A 22,749-nucleotide genomic window follows, 5' to 3' on the forward strand; every position below is an offset into this window, starting at 1 on the left:
TACAGCTGTCCAAATGGGAGCCTGTGCTAGGGCTGCGGTTGTTAGTGGGAATGCAGAGAAGATTCCAGATTCCACAAATACTTTAAGGTAGAATTGGCAGAACCTAGCGCTTGGCTGAATATGGGGTTTCTGGCCTGGGTCACTTGGTGGATGAAGGTACCATTTACTGAACATGGAATTTATGTAGGAAGATGAAATTTGACAATAAGAAATCAGAAGAGTGTGAATTTCCTTTTGGACATTTTGGTTTGGAAGCATCCAAGAAGAGCTGCCACAGGTAGCAACTGAATTTAGGGTTCTTAGGCTCAGAGGGAGAGGTCTGGGTTGGAAATTTGAGTTAGCCACGACATTTCTAAAAGTGTACCCCCTCCCCCCCATTAGAAGTATTGTCTTTTTTCAGATTTCTCTTTTCACTTAAAACTGCTCTATCATAAGTTTCCCTAGAACACACACCGTGGGCATCCTCAGTTGACTGTTCCCCTTCTTGCCTCCTCTGGTAATGGCTAAAGCCTACTTATCTTGAAAATTCGGCTGTCCTAACCGACTGGAGGAAAAATGTGGGGAAGATCTGGTTCCTAAGGTACGCGAATATTAAACTTTTGATGGAGGCATTTGATACAACTGTGAATGAGCTCAAGCAAGAGCTGTGTGTGGGGAGTACTCGTCCTCCTTTAGTATCAAAAAAACTCTTCCCTTTCTACCCACTCATCTCAGGAGGACCAGCCCGTCTGGCCTCCACTCCCGCACCCGCTCCGAGCGGGTCTTTTGTTTCCACGGACTCCACATTTCCTGGACGGCGCGGGCGGGAGCGCGTGCGGGGAGCACCGGCCGAACCGCGGTCACCACGGTAACGAGGCCCCGGCTGGTTCGGGGGCAAAGGGCGACGCGCGTGTCCGGGGCCCTCGCGGTGGCGGCACCGGGGTCGGGGCGCGCGGCGTCCCTCAAGCGTTGGCGGTGGCGCCGGCCCCCCACCAGGAGGAGGACGGGCTGGGGCGGCCGGAGAGTCCCTTCCCCCAAAAGGCGTGTGACCGCCCGGAGCGGCCCGCTGGTCGGCCCCCGCATTGTCTCGGCTCCATAGCAACTCGGGCCGGGCAGGGGCCACAGCAGCCGGCACAGCCCGGGGCCGCGCGCCGCTCCGCGTCGCCCTCCGATCCCGGGCCTCACGGCCCGCGCCCATGGCGTCCTGACGGCCCGCGCGGGGTCGGGGGCCTCGGGCGCGGGCACCGGCGGCGGCATGCCCCAGAAGCGGCTCTCCGCCGGTAGGTGGGCCGGGGCCGCGGCGCGCGGACCGCCGCTCTGGCCCGCGGGGCGGCCCCGCCGCGTACGGCCTCTGGGCTTTCCCCTCTGCCTGGGCGTCCCCTCTTCCAAACATTCGAAGCCCTGGCTTCAAAGCCCTCTCATTGCGTTTTATTACGAATTTTACCGAAACCACCCCGCTTTTACAGTGCCTCCTTGGCACCCTCTTATTTTATCTTAATTCTCCGTTTTACAGCGGGAATAACAGAGACCTCCATCTAGTAAGGCTAACTCCAGGGTCACAGTGAAGTAGTGACCAAGCTGGATTCCAGAGGCCTTTCCTCCCCACTTCCACCTTGAATTCCAATTTAAAATTCAATCCATGTGCAGAGAATGAACAGAGGGCCAAAATTTTTACTGAGCTTGCCCACGTATAAAGCAGGGCTAAGTACTGTCTCAAATTATTTCATTTACTTTAAAAGGAAATCAGATTTGAGTGAGATAATGTCATTTTTTTATCTTGTTTCAGAGCCACCAGCTATTACAGAAGAAGAGTTTGTAAGTACAATTTAGAGGGCTGCTTTTTTTTTTTTTTCTTGGCTTTTTCTTTTTTTAACAGCAAATTATCATAGAAAAAAGCTGTGCATTTTCTTTTCTTCTTTTTGCCAAATGGGTATAAATAGAAGCTTTGGTTTCATAACAGTGGTGCTGAGTACAAGACCATCTTGTATTTTTTAACAGGTACATTTTTAAGAAAGGGCCAGTTGATTTTTATGGTGGATGCTGTTCATTGTTAAAGTTCTTTTACATAAATGGTCTCATTTAATTTTGCTGAACTTTTAAATGACTCCTTGGCAGGTAGATTTTATCTCCATAGTTTTATTGTGATGTGGCTGTGCAGTTCCTGGTTACAGTAAACAGTAGTAGGTGGAATTGATTGATAATAAGTGGTCAATTTATAGGCATAATTCCTTTAAAAGTGTACTGAACTTTGTTCTCAGGTCAGACTTCTGGACAGCTGAGTAATAGTAAGTACTTTGCTGAGTACATTATATACATTTTCGTTTAGGTGAGCCCTGCATCTAGGGTGGTAGCTTCAACTATAATTCCCATTGTGTGTTTAAGGAACTTCCCAAGGTAATAATACACTTAGATAGGAAGGAGTGGAGCCTAATTTCTACTCAGGTTTGATTCCAAGAGCTCTGACCACTTCTCTAGATTATTTGCTCATGTCCTACAGCACTTAATTTCTCTTGCTGGTCGATTATCTTATTTGCTTTGGCTTTTTATTCAACAAACGTGAGTGCCTCTGTATTCACAGTGCAGTGCTCCATGCTGAGGATAAGTCAGCAAGTTCACTGTCTAGGAGGGGCTAGGAGGGGCTACGAGAGGAGAGGGTCTCTGCTAGCTGAATCCGCTAGCACTTTCCACTTTCACCCTTTGGTCCACCACTGAGAGAGGGGGACCGAGACAGAGGCACAGAGAGCCAGTCAGAAACTCCACCTGTCTTCCTGTTGCCTTGGTGTAACACTGTGCAGTGGTAAACTTCTTTAAACTGCTTCCTGAACTGTTCTTCATCCCAGCCAGGAGTAAGCGTTTCTGGGGGCAATCCTTTCCCATGCAACGCCAGCATAAACTCTCTAAAGAGCACTTAGCAATATTATACTTAACACTTAAGCTGTCTGCTAACCTCCCCAGGTCTTTTCCCAGTTTGTGGGAACTCATAGCCTTGAAGACTATTAGCTACTCCTCTTTTTCTTGGTTTCTTTGATGCCACTCTCCCCTAGTTCTCCTGTCTCTCATTTTGAAGTCCCCCTCTCTGGCTTCTCTTTTTCCTTGCCCACAAAAGTGTTGACCTTCCTCAGGATTCTCTGGGGGCACTCCTCTTCTCCTCCTATAGCTTCAGCTACCCTTATGTCCCAGACTCCCACCCAGCGCCGCGCACCTCCAGCCCACACACCTCTTCTGATGCCAGAATTCTGTATCTGTTGGGTTGTTGGGCACCTTCATCATCTGGATGTCCCTGAGTCACGTCAGTCGTCTACAATGAACTAATCCCCACCCCTTCTCCCTCATTCTGTCTTTCTTCCTCTTTTATAATTTTGGTTAGTGGTGTCAGTGGCCAGTCATCTAAGCCAGAACCTTTCTTCCCTTTTCTTCACCTCCCACCTGCAGTCATTTACCAAGTTCCTTTCATAGCCAGATCTTTTTCTCCGTCCTCGGCAGCTCCTGTCTTATTCAAGCCCTCATCCCTGAGCGTGGACTTTGGCAGTAGTCCTAACTGATATCACTGCCTCCAGTACTCCCTCTGCTGACTTCAGTTTTTCTTTGCCTGAGGCATAAAGTGCAAACTCCTGTGCATCAACTATGCAGATTACCTGCTGTGGCTTTGCTCTGCCTTTAGATTTTTTTTTTCCTTCTCCCGTCACTCCTGCCTTAGCTATCAGATTGCTATTAACTCTAAAAAATCACCACATTACTTGATTGCTCAGAGCTTTCATTAATCCTACTATTTACTGAATGCTGACTACCTGCTAGTATTTAACCTGAAAACAACCCTATTAGGGGGTTATTAACACCCACATTTCACAGATGAGGAAGTCAGCGTTCACAGAGGTTAACTAACTTGGCTTGAGGTCACACATCTAGTAACTGGCAGAACCAGAATGTCAAACACCTCCCTTTAGCGTTCAGAATCGTTTTCTGTAACTTTTCAGGCTTCTTTAACCTTACCTCCCAATACTTCCTGTGTGATAAAGACAATGTTCATACTGTTTTTGGTGTTTATAAAGTACTTCACATGCCTTCTGTTCCAGCCAAACTGCCTTGGTTGCCTCCTTGCCTTTGCTGTCGAGTTTTGTCTCAGTTGCTCTCCCCCATCCATTTCACAATCTTGCACATTCTTCGAGGTCCAGCTCATCTCCTCCGTTTCCAAACTATAATCACCCAGATTGCCTTTGAGCCCTGTGCAGCTTTCAGTTTGTGATCAGTATGTGACGAGATCCTCAAATTCATATGCTCACCAAGCATTATCTGTCGATTAAATAATTTATATGTCAGGCACATAATATTTATCTGTCTTTTTCAAAAGTGTAAAAGTTTCTCTTTTTCTCATTAATATTCTTAGAAGAAAGTGTGTGGCAGAAGTCTCTGGTTCCCCAAAGTCCATTCTACCATTTTCCATAATACATACTAGACACATTGCTCTCCAGAATAAAGACTACATTTTCTAGCCTCCTTTGCAACTAAATTTAACCAAATTCTGATTAATAGACTGTAAGCAGAAGTGTTGTGTCCTATTTCTGGAAACCTGATGTTTACAAAGATTAAATAACTAACCCAGAGCTCACACAACTAGTGGCTGGTTGAGCCACAGTTAGAACTTGGGTCGTTGTGCCTCTAACATTTAGGTAAGCATAAAGGGAAAGAACATACTCTTTTTCTTTTTTCCTGTTGGCTGGAATGAGGATGTGATCCTGGAGCTCATCCCTGCAGTCATCTTGGATCATGAGGTAGAAGTGGTATCTTGAGGATGTCAGAGTCACAAGATCAAAGGGCCCTGGGCTCCGGATACGTTGGGAAGCCACAATGCCAGTTCTGAACTGCTTATAATTATGTGAGAAATAACTTCTATTTTATTTAAGTAGTGTTGTTTTGGTTTTCCATTATTGTCAGTATAATCCTATGTTAATATAAAATGCTTCCATGTTCATAGGAACTTTTTTTGTATTGCATTTTCTCACTCAGTGATCTAAAATCCGCAGTGCTATATGGATGTCTGCAAAATATTTAACCTTTACGTCGGGTCTTAATCTTCAAAGGAGAGAATAACATTTAGGATAAATCATTTGTTGTCAGGGACACATTGCCTTGTATAATTTTAACTTATTGTTTATAAATTTTGCAATTTCTTAACAAAATTGTGAGCTCCTATAGAGCTAGTATTGTGTCTCAGTACGCCTTAATATTCCCTTTAGTAAGTAGCATGATTCTCAGAATATGTTATTAGATGATTAATAAATTTTGGTTGATGGATATTTTCATAGATAACAATTAATATAATTTGCTTCACTTATTAAATTTTTTGCAAAGCTTAATTTGATACATAGTCTGTATTTCCTGAGTATTTCTCTCTTGACTTTTTTTTTCTACTTTAGTGTCTTTATTAACTTTGTATTTGATTGGTCTTTGATAATTCTCTTAGGAAAAATATACACCAAAAACTTAAATATTTGATTCTCTCATTAGTTCCTTTGGGGGTATATTTTTAACTACATAAGCAATATATAAATACATTCTTACAAATAATTCAAATAATAAAAGTGATAAAGTGAAAGCTTCTCCTTATTACTTCCCTAAATCTCAGCCTCTCTTTTGTATTCCATAAAAACTGAAATATAAATCTATCATAGCAAGAATAGTGGAGTTCAGACTGCTTTATGATACATTGGGATTTGATTGTATGTTAGATATACACTGAAAAAAGTTTAAAGTGACAGTGACTCCCAAAATTCTTTTTAACTTTAAAACAGAAATTAGTATTAAAGATGTAAGTACTTGACTCTTAAATCCAAAATAATCATATTTTTTGTTGTGCCTTAAAAATTGAAACTACACATATAGATATGCCATGCTTCAAAATAGTCTTGGTAGAGTAAAAATTTTGTAATATAATGATCTTGTTAAAGATTTTCAGATATATAAAACCCACAGTTTCAGCTTTTCTTTTTCAACCACAGTTTCAAGTTAAAAAGCAGATGACATTTAAAAAAAAGAAAAAAATTTTTTAAAGCAGATGCCCTTTATTTTTACCATCAAATTAAGAGAGACTGTAGTTTCAAGCAGTATTTTCTGTATTTTCCTTGTTAAAAATCGTATTTTTTGAGCTAATCGCTAGTCTGTTCAGATTCATATTCTGTTATTTGTATAGGTTGAATGGAATTATTATAAACACAGCATTTCCAAAGCATGAGGATATTATTATTATTCTAACCTAGTATGCAAATATTTTCTCACATTATGTAGGTTGTCTTTTCACTTTCTTAGTAGGGTCCCTTTAATTCATAAAAGTTTAATTTTTATGAAGTCCCATTTATTTATTTTTTCTTTTGTTGCTCATGCTTTACATGTTGTATTTAAGAATATATTGCCAAATCCAAGGTCATGAAGATTTATCCTTATGTTTTCTTCAAAGTAGTTTATAGTTTTAGCCCTTATGTTAGGTCTTTGATCCATTTTGAGCTAATTTTTGTGTACGTTATAAGGAAAAGGTCCAACGTCATTCTTTTAAATGTGGGTAACTAGTTTTCCTAGCACTGTTTGTTGAAAAGAGCTTCCTTTCTCCACTGAATGGTCTTGGCACCCTGGTTGAAAATTGTTTGACCATATATGAGAGGATTTATTTCTGGTCTCTATTCTATACATCTGTCTTTATGGCAGTACCACATTGTTTTGATTACTGTAGTTTTGTAGGAAGCTTTGAAATCACAATATGTGAATCCTTCAATTTTTGTTCTTTTTCAATATTGTTTGGCTATTCCAGGTCCATTGAAATTCCATATGAATTTTAGAATGGGTTTTTCATTTCAGCCAAAAAAAAAAAAAAAAAAAAGAAGAGGAATTGGGATTTGGGTGGAGACTGTATTAAATCTGTAGATTGCTTTGGGTAGTATTGTCATCTTAATAGCATGGGCTTTCAATCCATAAACATGGCTTATCTTTCCATTTATTTATATCTTTTCTGATTTCTTTCAGCAATTTTTTTAGTTTCAGTGTACAAGTCTTTGGCTCCTTGGTTATTATTCTTTTCTCTGCTACTGTAAATGGAATTATTTTCTTAGTTTCCTTTTTGAATATATGTAACTTTTTCATGTTAGGTTTTATGCTTGAAGTGCCTATGTGCAATTCCTAATCAAGACTTTTTAATGTTGATCTTTTACTATTTTTGATTAGTCTCTATTGGTGAGAAATGGTATCTCCCAACAAATATTAACATTTTTGTACTATCTTTATAACCATTCACAATTTCAATAGTTGAAATTAAAATTTAAATTTAGCAGTACTTCCTTTTTTTATGACAAATATAATGTTAAAAATTCTTACGATAAACAAATTAAGAAGTCAGTTAAATATTTCAATTATTTTAAAATAATTATGAAACTCTACAGTTGCAGCATATACATACATTTTTCAAGTGATCACTTTATGTCTAGCTTGTATATTACTACAGGAATCTGTCAGTTGCCAACAGACAGAAATATCTGATATAAGTGAAGGTAAAGATTTGGGGCCATCATCTGTAGTCTTGCAGGATCTACCCTCCCCCTTTCCTCCAAGCTGTCAGCATCTTCAGCTATGAACTATTTTCTTGGACATCTCAAACAGAAACTTCTCCAGCAGCTTCACAGGGCAGTGGTACACTCTGCAGCTAGCTAATAAATTCATGTCCAGGGGCTTGGGCAACTCCTTGGCTGTGCTCAGCGTCTGGGTGTGGGATGTGGCTCATAAATCACCGTCTCCAGGGCAGGGAGTTGGATCTCAGGAGTCCCAAACAAGGCTGCTCACAACTGCAATCCTGGAAGCACCGGCCATCCCTGACTCTGCCTGTTTGCCATGAGGGCTGAAGAGTTCTACTTTCACTTGACCCATTGAATTCCATTGTCTGCACACCACTATTTGTCATTGCATACCTGGTAGAAAGCTCTGGTATAATGATTGGCTTGTTTAGAAAGGAGAAAAGATAGAATTTATATGTGGTTTAGGAAGAAAAAGCAAAAAAGAGGTCCATCCTGATAGGTAAAATTTTGGAAATATGATCGATCTATCCTATCTCCTGATCGATGATAACATCCCCAATCTAAAGTGTGTCAGTTTAGGATTCTGCATAGGAAATTAGATGAATGGCTTTGGTTTAATGTGTGAATGGCTTGAAAGGAAGTTGGAAATTTGGATTATTTTTCTACTGTGCCATTAGCCAACTGTGATCACCATTACTATGTTTTGCTTTCCATCCTCTCTTTCTTTCTTTGCACTGTATTGCCTGTCATGTGTATATTTCTAAATATAGAATTCGAAGTTATTTGAAATCCATTTCAAATGCCATTTTCCCCACTTGAGTCTTTTCTGATTCCTCTTACCAAATAATATCTTTGCCTCCTTCGGGAGAAAATTTTTATGTTGTAATTTTCTCATGGCATGTATTATATTCTTTCTTGGATGATGGCTTTTATCTGTATTTACCCCATTTCCTCTTGTTTAGAAGATCTTCTTTGTATATCTTGCATCTTTTAGGGTTGTGAAGAAATTGTAGTTGATCTCATTTGAGGGTCCAGCAAAATGAGTTTTTAAACAATGAAAAATTTTACCTATAAAAATTAGCAGACACATATAAACTATTTCGTTTAATCCTCTTTCAGGAAGAAATGTGAGAAGTTTGGACTAAAAACGGAAAAGATGACTTCACTTTCACAGATGGCACACCTGTAATACATGAAAAAACTGGTTTCAAGAGCGTATTCAATTCTGAAAGACTGTTCCTACCTTCCATTGCATCATTCAGCAGAGAATCTGTGTTGCAAACTTTGCAGTCAGGTTCATGGAATGATGTAATGGAGGAATTGATTGTAACTCAGTTTTCTTCTTGATTGTACCGCTAACCGTCAGCAGTTTATTGGTTACTTGAAAGATGTTAAAGCTGAATGTGGAGACTTAGTTCATTTTACTACAGCCAAATGACTGGATTGTGGAAATATACTGAGAGTAACTGGGCTGCTTCTGCAGATCAAGGCTTTAAACTTATTTTTCTCTTTAACTAAGAGGTTTTGAGAAAAAAGGATATATCAGATCCTCGTAGGTTCACAAGACTTTGTTACTGATGTGGCAAGGTATCTGAACACATCAGACTAGAGACTGCAGCAGGAAAATATGCTCACTTACTTAGAGACGTGCAGGCCTTCTCATTAAAGGGTGATGAGAGGATTGAGCAGATGACACTAGGAGGCTACACTTATTTCCATTGTGGATCTGACCACCCCGATATCAGCAGAAACAAATGTTTAATATTGGTAGAAATTAAGATACAATTTCTGAAAAGAAATACAGATTTTGATGGATTTGAATACTATTTTAAGGGTCCACGGTTGTAAGTGCAAACCTGAGGATGTGACTGAATGCCAAGGAAATGCCCTCTCGCTGTGGTTCTGCTTTGGGGGAACCTGAGGGAGCTGAGGGCACCCTGCTCACCAGGGAGTAAGGGCAGCTCTGCTCCAGTAGGTGTGCGGACTGTGCCCCCTGAGAACTCCTATCCGCCCATCAGGAAATGAGTTCAGAAATCGAGAGTAAATGTTTAGAAACTTTATGGTAATTTGACAGAGTATGTTTATAGCTATTGAATTTAATAATAAAAAAGTTGGGCTTGTATTATGTATATTTTTATTTCATTTTCTAGCAATTCATTCTATGGCATTTTACAAAAGTTATCTGTCTGAAATGAATTAGGGAAAAGACAAAACAAAACAGGTACTTCATCCCAGGTGGTTTGGAAAGCACTGAGTGTCTTAGAAGTGTGAGGCATCTGGAAATGAATACCTGAATCTGAGGATTCCCTACAGATTCCTGGCTATGTGGCTGGCCAAATTCTAAGCAATATTTAGGTCCACCACCCATGAAATACACATTGTTTTATGGCTAAAAATTTAAAACAAAATGGCTATTTTAGAAAAATGAACACGGGACTGCCCTCCATTACCATTACTAACTTAAAATACTCACCCTTCCCATCTGTGGATTTTTGATCATGAGCCTAGTAGTGCAGAAGTTGGCCACCTTTCTTGTAACACAATGCCTTTTACCTAGGAAATCCTAAAAATGTTTTTTGAATTCAGTAGATTTCTCCTAAGAGTTAGCAGAAACTAGGTAGTTCACTAAGTGAAGTCCAGACAATTAGAGTAGCTTTGAAAGGTAAGGCTTGAAAGATTATTATCCTTTTAGCCTCCACAAATGTTTTCTGCCTTGTTCTGCTTTAGGAGATCTTTGCCAATCAGAATTTTGTTTGAGATTGTATTACTAAGGTACTACTAGAAAGGTAGTAGGTTTGTGAGATCCTAAGTTTGTTGTTATTGTTTTAATCAGTTGAGATTTTTAAGTAAACTAAGTCCTTAATTTGTTGTCATTTTTAACCAGGTTTTTACTAAATTGCTTGATATAAATCCTCTAAGTGATTGTTCATAACTCTATACTGACACTGCAATTACTTAAAGAACTTACCCTGAAAATCTGTTTTCCAAAGTAGGTATTAATATATTATAATTTCTTCCTTATATTTTCACACTGTACTTCAACAAAGTTTTTAAAATTGGCCAGTATAAGAAGAAAATAATCAGCCATATGGAAATAATAGCCTTATGTCATATTGTCAGCTTTCATGTTAGATTTGTGAAATTGAAATATAATTATGAATAACAAAATAAACACATGCGCTATACAACAGAGTATGCCATGAAGTACTTTTGACACAATGGAAACAATTACTAATCAAGTAAGGTGTTTTATTTGGAAGAGAGAATTCGTTCTTGGCAGTGGCTTTCCAATTTTGCCAACTTTGAAAGTGACTATGTTGGTGGATGAGATAGTTATGGAAAAAAATGTATACAATCCTTATGCTTAGAACACATGTACTGTCAAAATTTCTTAATGCGAAAGTTAAGGAGGACCCAAGTTACGAACAGTCTCATCCTGAAGGTGAGGCAGTAGAATACTTTCTTCACTTAGTTGATCACAATTCCATTAGGTGATTTAAGAAATTTTTCATCTGAATCTCAACTTAACTCCATACATTGGTGCTGTCTTTACTGACTCTACCTTTTTTTTTTAATGAAATAAATATTTTTAATTAGTCCATGGGAAATTTACCACGTGTAGTATTTTGTATTTGCTGAAGTTTCTTTAAGTGCTGTGTTGCGTTTCCCCTGTGTTCTGTTTTCCAGCTGAGTCCAGTAGCAAGGTCTTTTAAGAATACGCTCCATTCTATTTTCTTATTTCTTCCTTCCAGAGCTCAGAGCACCGTGTTCTATTTATTAGCAGGGGTTCACTACTGACTGATAAAGATTTGAAGATCTACATTATAATGTATTAATATCAGAATTAGAGAATAACATTGGCGTGTTTTAAAACATCTTAGTATAAGCATAATATTGTGTTTTTATATTTTTGCAGGAAAATTCTTTGGCAACAGATGATTTCCTTGTGGACTACTTAAATGAATTCCTAAGCCTTCCAGTGAGTGTATTACTGTGTTCTGTAGAGTATATTATCAAAGCAAAATATTGTAAACACTAGATTATCTTGTGAGACAGATTTATCAGCGATAATATTTTTTTAAATACTAATTAAAACATTTAGGTAAAGTTTGTGTCTTTTTTAAGGAGTTAATCATTTGGGTTTGATCATATTTAGGAATTATTCTTATTGAAGAAAACTGGGTCTGTCATACAACAATAAAAGTAAATAAAGAGAAGAAAAAGAAAGCTGGATTCTTTCTAACCATCAAAAGCATTCTGTATAAAATCTGATACAGTTGTATTTGGTACCACTTTAGGCTTTGGACAGAGGTGATAAGGACAGAATATCAAAAAATTTAAGAACGTAAATTTCTTGCCTGTAGGCAATTATTGTCATCCTCTTGGACAGATTTTAAAGTGGAATTTGTGTTCAAGGCAACTGGAGTTTTATGTCAATAGTAAATAGGCCTTGAGACACTGTGTTGGTGTAACATAGGTAGATGCCAAATAATAGATTTGTGGTCTTAGCCAGCAGTGACTGATAGAGTAAACGTTGAGGGTTTGGGAAAAGTGAAATGGGGATGCATAAAAACACTTACATTGTTGTATAGAAATAAAGTTCATCGGGAATGTCAGATGAAAGGAAGTTAGATAAGAAAAGGTTTTCATTATTGTTATGAAAAATTTTTTAATTCAAATACTTAGGGAAAATTTGAAATATAAAAAAACACAATTTTTGAAGAGAATCGACCGTAAGATGCAAAATCTCTTAAAAGCCCAACAACTGAAAATGTTTTTGGAAAGAAAAGAACTAGATGCATTTTTTTGCCCAGATTAGTCTTTATGTATATGTATGTATCTGTGCATGTATGTGTATTTGTTTTGATTCTCTTTTACAAAAGAATTTGCTTTCTCCTCCATGCGGCACCACTGGGTCTCTGGAACCACTAGGGGGGTCTAGTAGAGACATCAAGGCACCCTCTGCCTTTCCAGCCACAGGCCTGAGCACCCCGGGAGGCTCTTTTGTGGTCTGACTCTTCAGCTTTCATCATCCAATTGTGTATTATAAAAAAACCCATCAGAGTCACCAAATTGTCAGAATGTTGCTCTTCTGGATTAGGTAGTCTTTCCTCTAGGCTCTGCATTCTCCATTCTTCCTCAACAAAAAGTACATTATTGTGAAGTTTTAAAAAGAAGAATCTCTATATTGAGTCTGATTTCAGCTTCTCAAGATTTATATTTATTGTCTCAGGAGTTGATTACCTTGACTTTTACTTGCTCTGGAAAATAAACCCCCCTGCTTAACTTTTTTTTTAATCGCTTATAGAAATCTTATAACAATAGCATAGAAAATTAACCTCAAATGTAAGAAAAATTCAGCCATAGTCTTGCCATCTAGTTAGAATAGACGTTACCTTTTTTTTTTTTTTTTTTTGTATGTTTTCTTTCAGGCTTTAGGTGAAATGACAGAATGTGGTTTCTGTTAACTCTGTGCGATAATGTTTTTCATCCCTCTCCAGCAGACACCTGCAGTTTGGCCCGTTCATACGTCCCATGCAGCCCACCTGGGCCACTTCTCCCTCTTTTCTGTGTCTTCACATCCTTCTGCTTTTACATTCTCTCTGCCTGTCTGTCTGTCTCCTTAGCTTCTACATTTGGTACCACCACAACGACTTATTAACTACCTGTGCTTCATACCACAAGATGGAAGAAGGGGAAATGTCACAGGTTTTCAAAAAGAATTTAGGGGCAGGGAGGAGAAGGAATGATGGATTCTCACACCAAGTTCCTGGCAAGATTCTAGAACAGATTAGTAGTGTTTGGTTTATGAGCACTTAACTAAGAATTAGAAGCCAGCGTGGGTTTACTGAGAATTAGTGAGCCAAACTAATTTCTCTCTCTCTCTCTTTTTTGGATAGTTATGGACTGGTACTTCAGGGAACCATAGATTTAATTTATTATGATATCAGTAAATAATAGTACTGATGATAAATTGAATCATGTTACTTCCTGCTCAAAACTTTGTCTAGTGGCTTCTCATTAAACTAAGGCTAAAATTCCAAATCCTGTATGATCTGGCTCTTGCCGTCTGTTGGTCTTTACTTCCTATGCTTCTTCCCCTTGTTAATGCTTTTCCAGCCTGGCTGGGAGACTTGGCCTTCATTGTGTTTCTCAAACATGAATATGCCAGGTATGCTCAGGGCTTTCCAGCCTGGAGTGCTCTTCCCTGAGATACTTGTATCACTTTCTCCCTGATTTAAATCACTTCTGTTCAGAAAGCCTTCCCTCCCAACCCTGTATAAAACAATACACCCAACACGTGCTCCACTTACGCTGCTTTATTTGTCTCCAGAGCCACATCATTAGCATTATCTGTGAAATTACTAACCGTAGCTACTAGGGGTTGACTCTTGGCCAACAATTGAAGTCCAAATTCCTTAACATGGACCCTTTGCCATTTGTCCTCAATCTAACCTTCCCAGCATTATCTCTAGCTTCATGCTACTTGTGTCTCCCTGAGCACCCTTTCCTGCCTCCCCTCACCCTCCTTGACCACACACGTTCTTCCTGTGCTCCTCTCCCGGTGTGATGGTTGGAACAGGAACAGGAGGGAGACAGAACTGTTTGAGCTCAGCTCCCCTACTTATTACCCACGCGATCATAGGCACATCCCTTAATCACTTAATTCCTCGATTCCTTTCTATGTGAAAACAGTGTAACTATCCTACAGGATTGTTATGAAATGAGGTAACAGTATATTAAGTGTCTGGCGCAGAATTAGTGCTTCTCTTTCTTCCCTTCATTAACTAAACCATCTCCTCCTCCATACCTGAAACATGAGGGGCAGTCACTCTTCAATTGGATTGATGGGTCATTGTCATTCTAGAGAATAATTTTTGCTACATTGGCTTTGGCTTTTAAAAATTGTTTTTTTATCAGAGACTTGAATGAAACATTGTAAGTGAACTAGTGTTTTTCCAGCTTGAGGTCACTCAGCTAGTAAATGACATGGTCCACCCAGGTCCACATGATTCCAAAACTTGTCCTACCACACTGTAATCCCTATAGAACTGGGAGCCAGGGAGCAAACTGATAGTTTGGATAACAGAGTTTGGTCTCATTTTTATCATGGTAGCCTGAAATGTGCTAGAACAAACAACGCTAGTATGTTTTTAGGATGCATTAATAGAAGTATAGTTAAGATCAAGAAAAATATTAGTCTGGAGCTTAGAAGACACTCAATAAATGTTTTTCTGAATTGGATCAAACTGTCAGACCACATTTGGAATATTGTGTTGCACCATATGTTAAGAGTTGCTCTGCCAGACCAGACTCAGGAAGGCTCAGCCGATGAATGCTCGGGAAACCATGTCGGATGAGTAAGGGTGGAAGGAAGTGTGGGTGCTGAACCTGCCTTGGGAATGGGCAGCCCTTTCCAAATATTTGATGATCTGACAGAGGAAGAAGGGTTAACACATTCTGCGAAGCTAGAGGGCAGAACCAGGGTCAGCATTTATGAGGAAATTAATTTTCACTCGCTAGAAGAAAGATGTTTATAGATTGTTTTCTAACAATAGAATGGGCTGGCTTGTGAAGGACTAAACTCCCTGTGATTGAGGATGTTCAGGTATAGGTTAGGCAGTCATTCGGGGGAATATTTTATAGGGGATATATGTATTGGGTGGGAGATTAGACTCCTTCAGCTAAAGAAAATTTGATTAGTTTCTTCCCTGTTTATCTCAGGAAATACAGCACACAATTGCTGGGGGCAAGGATAGATCCGTTTCTTCTGTATTTCCCAAAACTTCTTGAGGAAGATTCTGTTTTTATTTTTACATTTTCCATGTGAGATCCCTGAAATAAACAAACTTTCTAATCTCCTTTTCTTCTGCCTCCCCTCCTCCATCACCTCCACCCACCAAAAAAAGAAAAGAAAGCTCCCAACAATCTAAAGTCTGAGGGTGTGGACGTATATTACAACATTCTCTATCTAAAAGAGCTCTTAGGTTGTCTAGATTTCTGAGACTTCTCCCACATCTGGAGCGATATGCCCAAGGTCCCATAATCGGATGGTGGCAGAAATGGGTCCAGGAATCAGGCTTTCTGGCTCCTACACCATTTCTTTCCATTACACCATTACCCGCTTGGGACACATTGTAAGATCCAGAAACTGGTGGCTGGTAGCCTGCTTCCAGGTTCACTTTGTGATGAGGGGAATCCGGGACAGTTGCCGCTATTATAAATAATTATGGCACTTTCCAAATCCTAGCTTTCATAACTTCATTTGGTTTGTTCTGGTGCCAGGTTCACATTCAGATATTGTTTTCATTTGGTGTCTGGGAGGTGTTTTTTTTTTTTTTTTTTGCTGTCAACTCTTTATGGACAAGTGTTTGCTTATTAAATTTCCTTCTATGCTATAGTGTGAAAACATTTTTTTTTTCCTTTTGGTTTTGTTTGGTGTGTTTTTATGCTCAGTGACTATTGTGGGATTGAGTAGATGAGCCCACATACAGATTTAGGTTGGTCCTCTGTGGGTGGTTTAGAATGTTTGTGACATTTATGGTTTGCAGAAGCTGAAGGGGTGGCCTGTTCTATACCCTCCTTGCAAAGATAGGTATGTCATGTGTTTGCCAGACCATGCTTAGCTATGCGCCTTTGGAATTTTACCATAACTTCCTTTTTTTGGAATGATTCTCCACACTTTTTAAAAAAAAATCTGTGAACTATTATAACTTCTTGCAGCTTTATGAAGAAGTTATATGTTAGATAGATTGTTGAGTAAGGAGAGAGAGAGAGAGAGAGTATAGATTTGGGGAATGAGTGAGACAGAGGGGGATGAAGGACTTGGGTCTTCCCCGACCATAATTTAAATACTTAGAGATTGATTTTTAAAGGCATTGATGGAGTTCCAGTTCTCCACGTAGTACTGCTTAGCTCAGCACTTGTAACTACGGGTGTTTTGATAAGCCTGCAGCTCAAACATAAAGCACTCAAATTACCTGATGTAACTATTTTTTGTGCATTTTATGTGGCACATTATTCCTTCCACCCTACTGGTGAATATGTCCAGTAAATAGTTTCTGGTTAAACATCTAAAATGACAATAGAGCTTAGATTAAAAGAAGTAGTTATTGGTAACTGACTTGTTATATTCAAGTAGTCAGCTGTTTTTCATTCACTGACTAAGATGTATGTGTAAAATATAGCTTTGAGCTCAATTAGTAGAGACAGAGTTGGAGTAGAGATGAACATGTATTAAATTAACCTAGTCATTAGTTTTTAATTTAAATACTATTCAGCTAAATAATTTGGCACCCAGTAAGTTTCAGTGGTGCTGGGCTGGCAGTTTAAGCACATCACTAATTATTCACAGGCTTCTCCCCCGCCCCCCACCTCTTTTCAAAGAAATGTGGAACCAGCAATTTATTGTGGTAAAAATATTTTCATGCACTTGCTTTTTCTGTGAAAATATTTTTCGCACATGGGTGACTGGTACTACAAAGTTAGCTTTCACCACCTTCAGGTCAGTTCGTTTTAGAATGTTTGGAAAATGATACCCTTGAAATAAGAAAATTAAGTAAAGGAAAGAGCAGTCTGTAACAACTTGTGGAGGACTGGGTTTGAGGCTCAAACTGAACAGTTTTTCCTGTCAGATGATTAAAAGCTGAGTGTTCTCTAAATCAGCCTACTCAGCTTTCCGGGGAAAGTCTTCCTCCATCGTTCATGTCTGTCTCCCCCACCATACAAGTCTTGTATTGTCACATACTAAACTAACTTGAGGAATTTTGTAGATAAGCTTAGAAAGTGTAAAAACAGAGGATTCGCTGTGTGAGAGAGATTCTTTCTAAGCAGACAGCAGGACTTTGCGGAATGAAGACCAGGGTTCTTTCTCCTGTGTGGAGAAGGTGGATGCCCAGCCCCTCCGTGTATGTGAATATGCACGGAAGTCAGCGTGAAGTAGCAGACAGAATGCGGGCTTCGACCTTTGTCTTTACCTGTTTCTGGTGCGGAATTCCCTTCTCTCCCTTGTTTCTCTGATGAGAATGCCTGTTTATTCTTCAAGACTCAACTTTCTCCGTACAACTTCCTTAATTTCCTAAAGATAGTTAGCAAGTCCTTCTGTGCCGTCACTCCATCTGTATATACCTTTACTGTAGTTATTATGTGTTAAAGTGGACATGCATTATACACGCGTTACTACTCAGAATGAATAGTGCTCTGCAGAGGGATTTAAAGAGCCAGGGTGACTCTGTTGTCCCAGTCCACTGGCACATGCAGACCACTCCGTGAGCATCCCAGAGCGGGTGAGACGGAAGATGAGAATCTGCAGTTCCCTCAGTGGCTCTTACCCTTCTTTCTTCTCATAGTGTGGTCATTTTATCTTGCTGAGGGTGATTCTGGTATTAAACATACCTATTTTTGTAGAACATGAGCTTTAAACACATGCCCACCACTTCACCTGGTCTCTCACTGAAGAATTAGTGACCATTTCAGTGTTGGAGGAAAAATTGACCGTGGTCAGCTTCTTGAAAGATAGGACAACATTGTACTTAATGGGTGTAATGCGTTTTCAAGGATTTCAAGGGATAATTTTGACTAAATATGGCTTCACCTTATGTGCTGACTGTAGAATCCATTTCTCATGTCTCGCATCTCAGGACACATCTTGGGATGTAAACCTTGTTGATTTTCGAAATTAGATGTTTTGGAGTCTCATCTCTCAGGTGCGGGTCTTAAAAGTTGAGGTGCTCGATTTGGAGTTCAAACCCTTTGCTCCTCATGGAGAAGCTCTGGGTTTTGAGTTCCCTTCCAATTATGGGTCACTGCACTGGGGTGGGTTTTCTGGCGAGGTTATGTCCCACCTTTTCTTACCTTTTTGATGTGGTTTTCTTCTTGATTGCCTGATATGTAGTCATCACTCAGCCAGCCTTTAGGCTTTTTTAAGAGGAAATTGTTCCACATGTAGCTGTGGACTCAGTGTGTCCACTGGAGGAGGTAAATTTAGGATCTTCCCAAGTTGCCATCTTGCTGAAGGATGAGTCTTTATTTTCTCTGTGTATTTACATATCTTTCTTCTTCTGTTAGATTAGCATGTTCTGAGATGAAATCTGTGTCTCATTCATTTCAGTTGGGGCTTGTGGAGGATGCTCTGAATCGGCTCACTCAATGTAGCAATATATCATCTATCCTGGTGTGTAATAAGGATTCAGTAAATACTGTACAGAGCTACTCCAGCAGGACTGGGAGGATGATGTTAACCATAAAACTTTAAGCTTGGTTCTTATCCCCTTAGTATGCAGAGTGGACCATGGTTTCTTGTGATAAGATACAATATTTTTGTGTATTAAATCCACTACTTTTTTAAATAAAACATTTTGTTTTTTAAAAAATTCTTTCCTAAAAAAATTAGGATTCAATAAATACTTACTGAATAAATGCATTAACAAACAAAGGAACATTAGAGTTGGGTGATTTCTAAGAGACCTCCCCAGAGTAAACAATCTGCCTCACCAGTTCGTGCGCCGGCAGGAGAAACTCCACACTGCTACGGGGAGAATTTTCCTAAAACTCAAATGGGACTACATTACTCCTCTGCTTAGGGTTTACCCATGCCACCCTTTTCCTCAGAGGATCTGGATAAGCTTATGCTTCTTAAAATGGCATGCAAAGCCTTCCATGGTCTGATCTTATCTACCTCATCTACTTCAAGTCTCTTTCTCTGTTCCTTAAACTCTTCCACCTATAAACTATTCTAGTTCTATTCTATTAGCATTAAACTGCTTAAAACTACCCGCATGTATCTTGCTGCTTCAGTGCCTTGCATAAAGAAGATGGTCAGTTCATGCTAGTTTTATCATGCGTGAGGCAACATAGTAAAGAAGGGGAAACGTGCTATCTTTGGAACCAGACAGATTTGATTCTATAGTCCCGAACCAGCTATATTTATAGCTGAGTCCGTGGTCCGTCGCATAACCATCCCGAGCGTCCATTTTCTGTAAAGAGCCGTCGCAGGAATGTGGAAGGAGTCAAGACTGCATTTAAAGCGACTATCACATGCTTGGCCCCTGGTAGATGTTCGGTAAACTGTGGTTCTTATCACTCCTGTTATTTCTACCAACTGCACCCTAACTAATAAGATTGGCTACTGAGGGTCTCAGAGTGTCACGATGCCTTTAAATTTTTTTACTTGAGCATTTTTTTTTACTGGATTAACAGAAAATATTTTATTTGTCCATAGAAATAATTACTTGGCAATTTTTGCTTTGGGTTATCACTGCTTTGTGTTCCTTCAGGTACAGGTGTGAGGATAAAAGTCAGAAAAAAAGAAAACAGTAAATGAAGGTCAAGCTTGTTCTCTTGTTCCATGCTCAGAGCTAGAAGAATCTTTTCCACATGGTCCTTCACGTTATACTGCTGCATTCCCCTTGCCCCAGTTAATATCTGATGCCCATTCTCTATCAAGTTTAATTCAGTTCCTTTCTCCAACTGGATGAATCTGGTCTCTGACATCAGCAGACCTGTTTATCTCTTTAGTCTAGTGATGGTATAATTTGGAGATAATATTTGACATTCAGGTGGGTGGTGACTAGAATCTCATGTTTGAAAGACAAATGTGGTGGGAAACCAATGAAATGTATTTATTGAAGAAACCTGATACACAATTTACTGCTAATTATCGTTACTTATCCAGTGAGTTGTATTTGTCATTTTGAGGGGAAATCTTTTTTTTTAGCTTTTATTTGTATTTCTTTTTTTCTTCTGGCTTAGTTGAGATATAATTGACATAGAGCACTGTATAAATTTAAGGTGTACACCATAATGATTTGACTTACATAAATCTTGAAATGATCACCACAGTAAGTTTAGTGACTATCCATCATCTCATATAGATACAAAATAGAAGAAAAAAAATTTCTTTGTAATGAGAACTCTTAGCATTTATTCTCCTAACTTTTCTATATAACATACAGCAGTAGTGTTAATTACCTTAATTATGTGGTACATTACATCACTAGTGTTTACTGATAACTGGAAGTTTGTACCTTTTGACCACTTTCATTCAGTTTCCTCTCCCCTCCCCACCTCGCCGACCTCTGGTAACCACAAACTTGATCTTTTTTCTATGGGTTTGTTCATTTGTTGAAGAATAATTGACCTCCAACACTATGTTAGCTCCTGGTACACAACACAGTGATTTGATATCTCTGTACGTTTCAAAATGACCACCACAGTAAGTCTAGACACCATCTGTCACGACACAAAGGTATTACATATTATTGACTGTGTTCCCCACACTGTGCATTTCATTTTCTTCACTCATTTATTTTGTAATTGAGAATTTGTACTTACTCATTTTCTCACCTATTCCCCTCACCCCCCCCACCCCACTCCTCTGAGGGGAAACCTTAGCCGTGAGGCCTTTTGGACTATGGGCTGACATTCATATTAAACTCTGTTTTCTGTGCACTGTAAATTCCTTAGGAGGGGAAATAATCAGACGTTAGAGATGTGATTTGACCTGACATAAGGAAATATGAATATATGTGCAAACAAGCAATAGGTTTATACGTATTCACACATATATTTCCAACTCTAATTTAAACATCCTGCCATTTATTAGATTTTAACTGCAGTATATTTAGCAATATCTTAGTAAAACTGGGAAGAATTGGTATTCTCCCTAGGACACTTACTGATCCACAGGGAAGGGTTTAATGTCTTCTACCATGTGGCTAAAAATATATAGATTAATCTATATGAGTATGCAGTTCACTGGTGGTATCCTAAAATAAATTAATATTCTGAAAAAGGGACCTGATTCTTGATTTGGAGGGCAAAATGGAAAAAGGCACAGCCAATCCCCAATTTACTTGGTATGGAGATGGAGGCCCCAAATATGTCAGTGGTTTACCCATACTCACAGGGCTACTTATTGGCAAGCTGGTATTCAAACTCAAGACTGCTGACTGTTGTATATTAACGGACTGACTTTAAATAAAAGTTGGCACCATTTAGTAATTACTGAGAAGAACTCAGAAATGTTATTGTCTTTCACTCTCTCCTTTTTTTTTTTGTCACAGTGAATGGAATGGTGTTGAAATAGTCTTAAATGAAGAACACATTGTACTTAATTTTCTCCTTTTGGGCAAGGAAGACTTAGCTTTCATGGTTCCTGGGGGTGAAAGAGACAATAGGAATGTTATTTCTTCTTTGCTCATTCTTCCCTGGGAATCTGCCCCCTTCTAAGGGAGTAACATTGCTTCCTAGAGACCAGGTGTGTATTTCTTTCCAGTTCCAAAGAGGCACAGAGATAAGAGGTTATACAAAGGGAATTTCTGCCATAATATACCCTGACACTTATCTCATAGCATAAGTACATTTGGAAGGAAGGATTCAGTGGGTTCTCTTACCTGTAGTCAAGAGATTTCCAAGCTCCTAAAAGGAAAGAGGTAATGATTAAGAACACAAAACTTTGTGTGAGTATATATGCATAAATGTAAGTATCAGAACTTCTTGGAGACAGTGAATTTCTGGATTTAAACAATCTTTAAACATATTCCCACAAATTTATTTTGCAGACCTTTTCAGAGGCAATTAGATTTAATGCGGACTTTGGAGTTTTTGAAGTAGTTAACAATGCTCCACAACTTCTGGAAAAGCAACTGAAAAAAATTCTGCTAGACCAGCAACCTCGGAATCCCATCTATGATGTTGTAAGAAAAGAAAAGAATAATGTCAAACCTGTTCAAGTGAATGCCCCCCACTATGAAGATAAGACTGTTAATGTCAACTACAATATTATGGTAAGAAAGTATGTTTGTGATCTAGTTATACTAAACTTATCTATGTTTCCTCTCCTGCTCCCTCTTCAATCAAAGCTCATCATGCTTCCAGTCAGCCATGCTCTGTGGGAAACCTTTGCTGGCTCCGTGCCCTGTGGCCTCCCATGGGAGCCTGCACTCATGGCACTAACCGCACTCAACCATTATTGCTTATTGAAGTATCTTTACTCCGTAAGAGAAGGGCCTTATCTTTCTTGTTAACCTTGGTGTCCTCGAGGATAGTTCCTGTGGATATTAAATATTTAACAAAATTTTCTAAATATGGAAGGGCAAGGGGCTTGCAGTTACTCTAGCAGCCTTACCAAGTTTTCTGGTTAGTTCTTTTTCTGTTTGTGATTATTTTTAACCGATTTTATGACTGAAAATACTGAGACTAACTGACTTTTTTTTCC

General features: G+C 39.1%; 1 protein-coding gene across 7 annotated transcripts in view; it reads left to right on the plus strand.

Annotated features, from left to right (window-relative positions):
- The first annotated feature begins 1,073 nt into the window (after positions 1-1,073).
- Positions 1,074-22,749, plus strand: part of RGS22 (regulator of G protein signaling 22) — a 134,366-nt gene continuing 112,690 nt past the window's right edge. For 6 of the 7 annotated variants that reach the window (XR_004315277.1, XR_004315278.1, XR_004315276.1 and 3 more), the window contains exons 1-4: positions 1,074-1,259; positions 1,766-1,794; positions 11,449-11,511; positions 22,094-22,318. Coding sequence is in view for 4 of the 7 variants with exons in the window: in XM_032468228.1 (XP_032324119.1) it covers positions 1,235-1,259; positions 1,766-1,794; positions 11,449-11,511; positions 22,094-22,318 (342 nt within the window). In the remaining 3 variants the exon portion in view is untranslated. The remainder of the gene's footprint in view (positions 1,260-1,765; positions 1,795-11,448; positions 11,512-22,093; positions 22,319-22,749) is intronic. The other variant, XM_032468230.1, reaches the window with a different exon arrangement.

Source organism: Camelus ferus, chromosome 25 (assembly GCF_009834535.1).
Source record: "Camelus ferus isolate YT-003-E chromosome 25, BCGSAC_Cfer_1.0, whole genome shotgun sequence".
In the NCBI taxonomy this organism is placed as follows: domain Eukaryota; kingdom Metazoa; phylum Chordata; class Mammalia; order Artiodactyla; family Camelidae; genus Camelus; species Camelus ferus.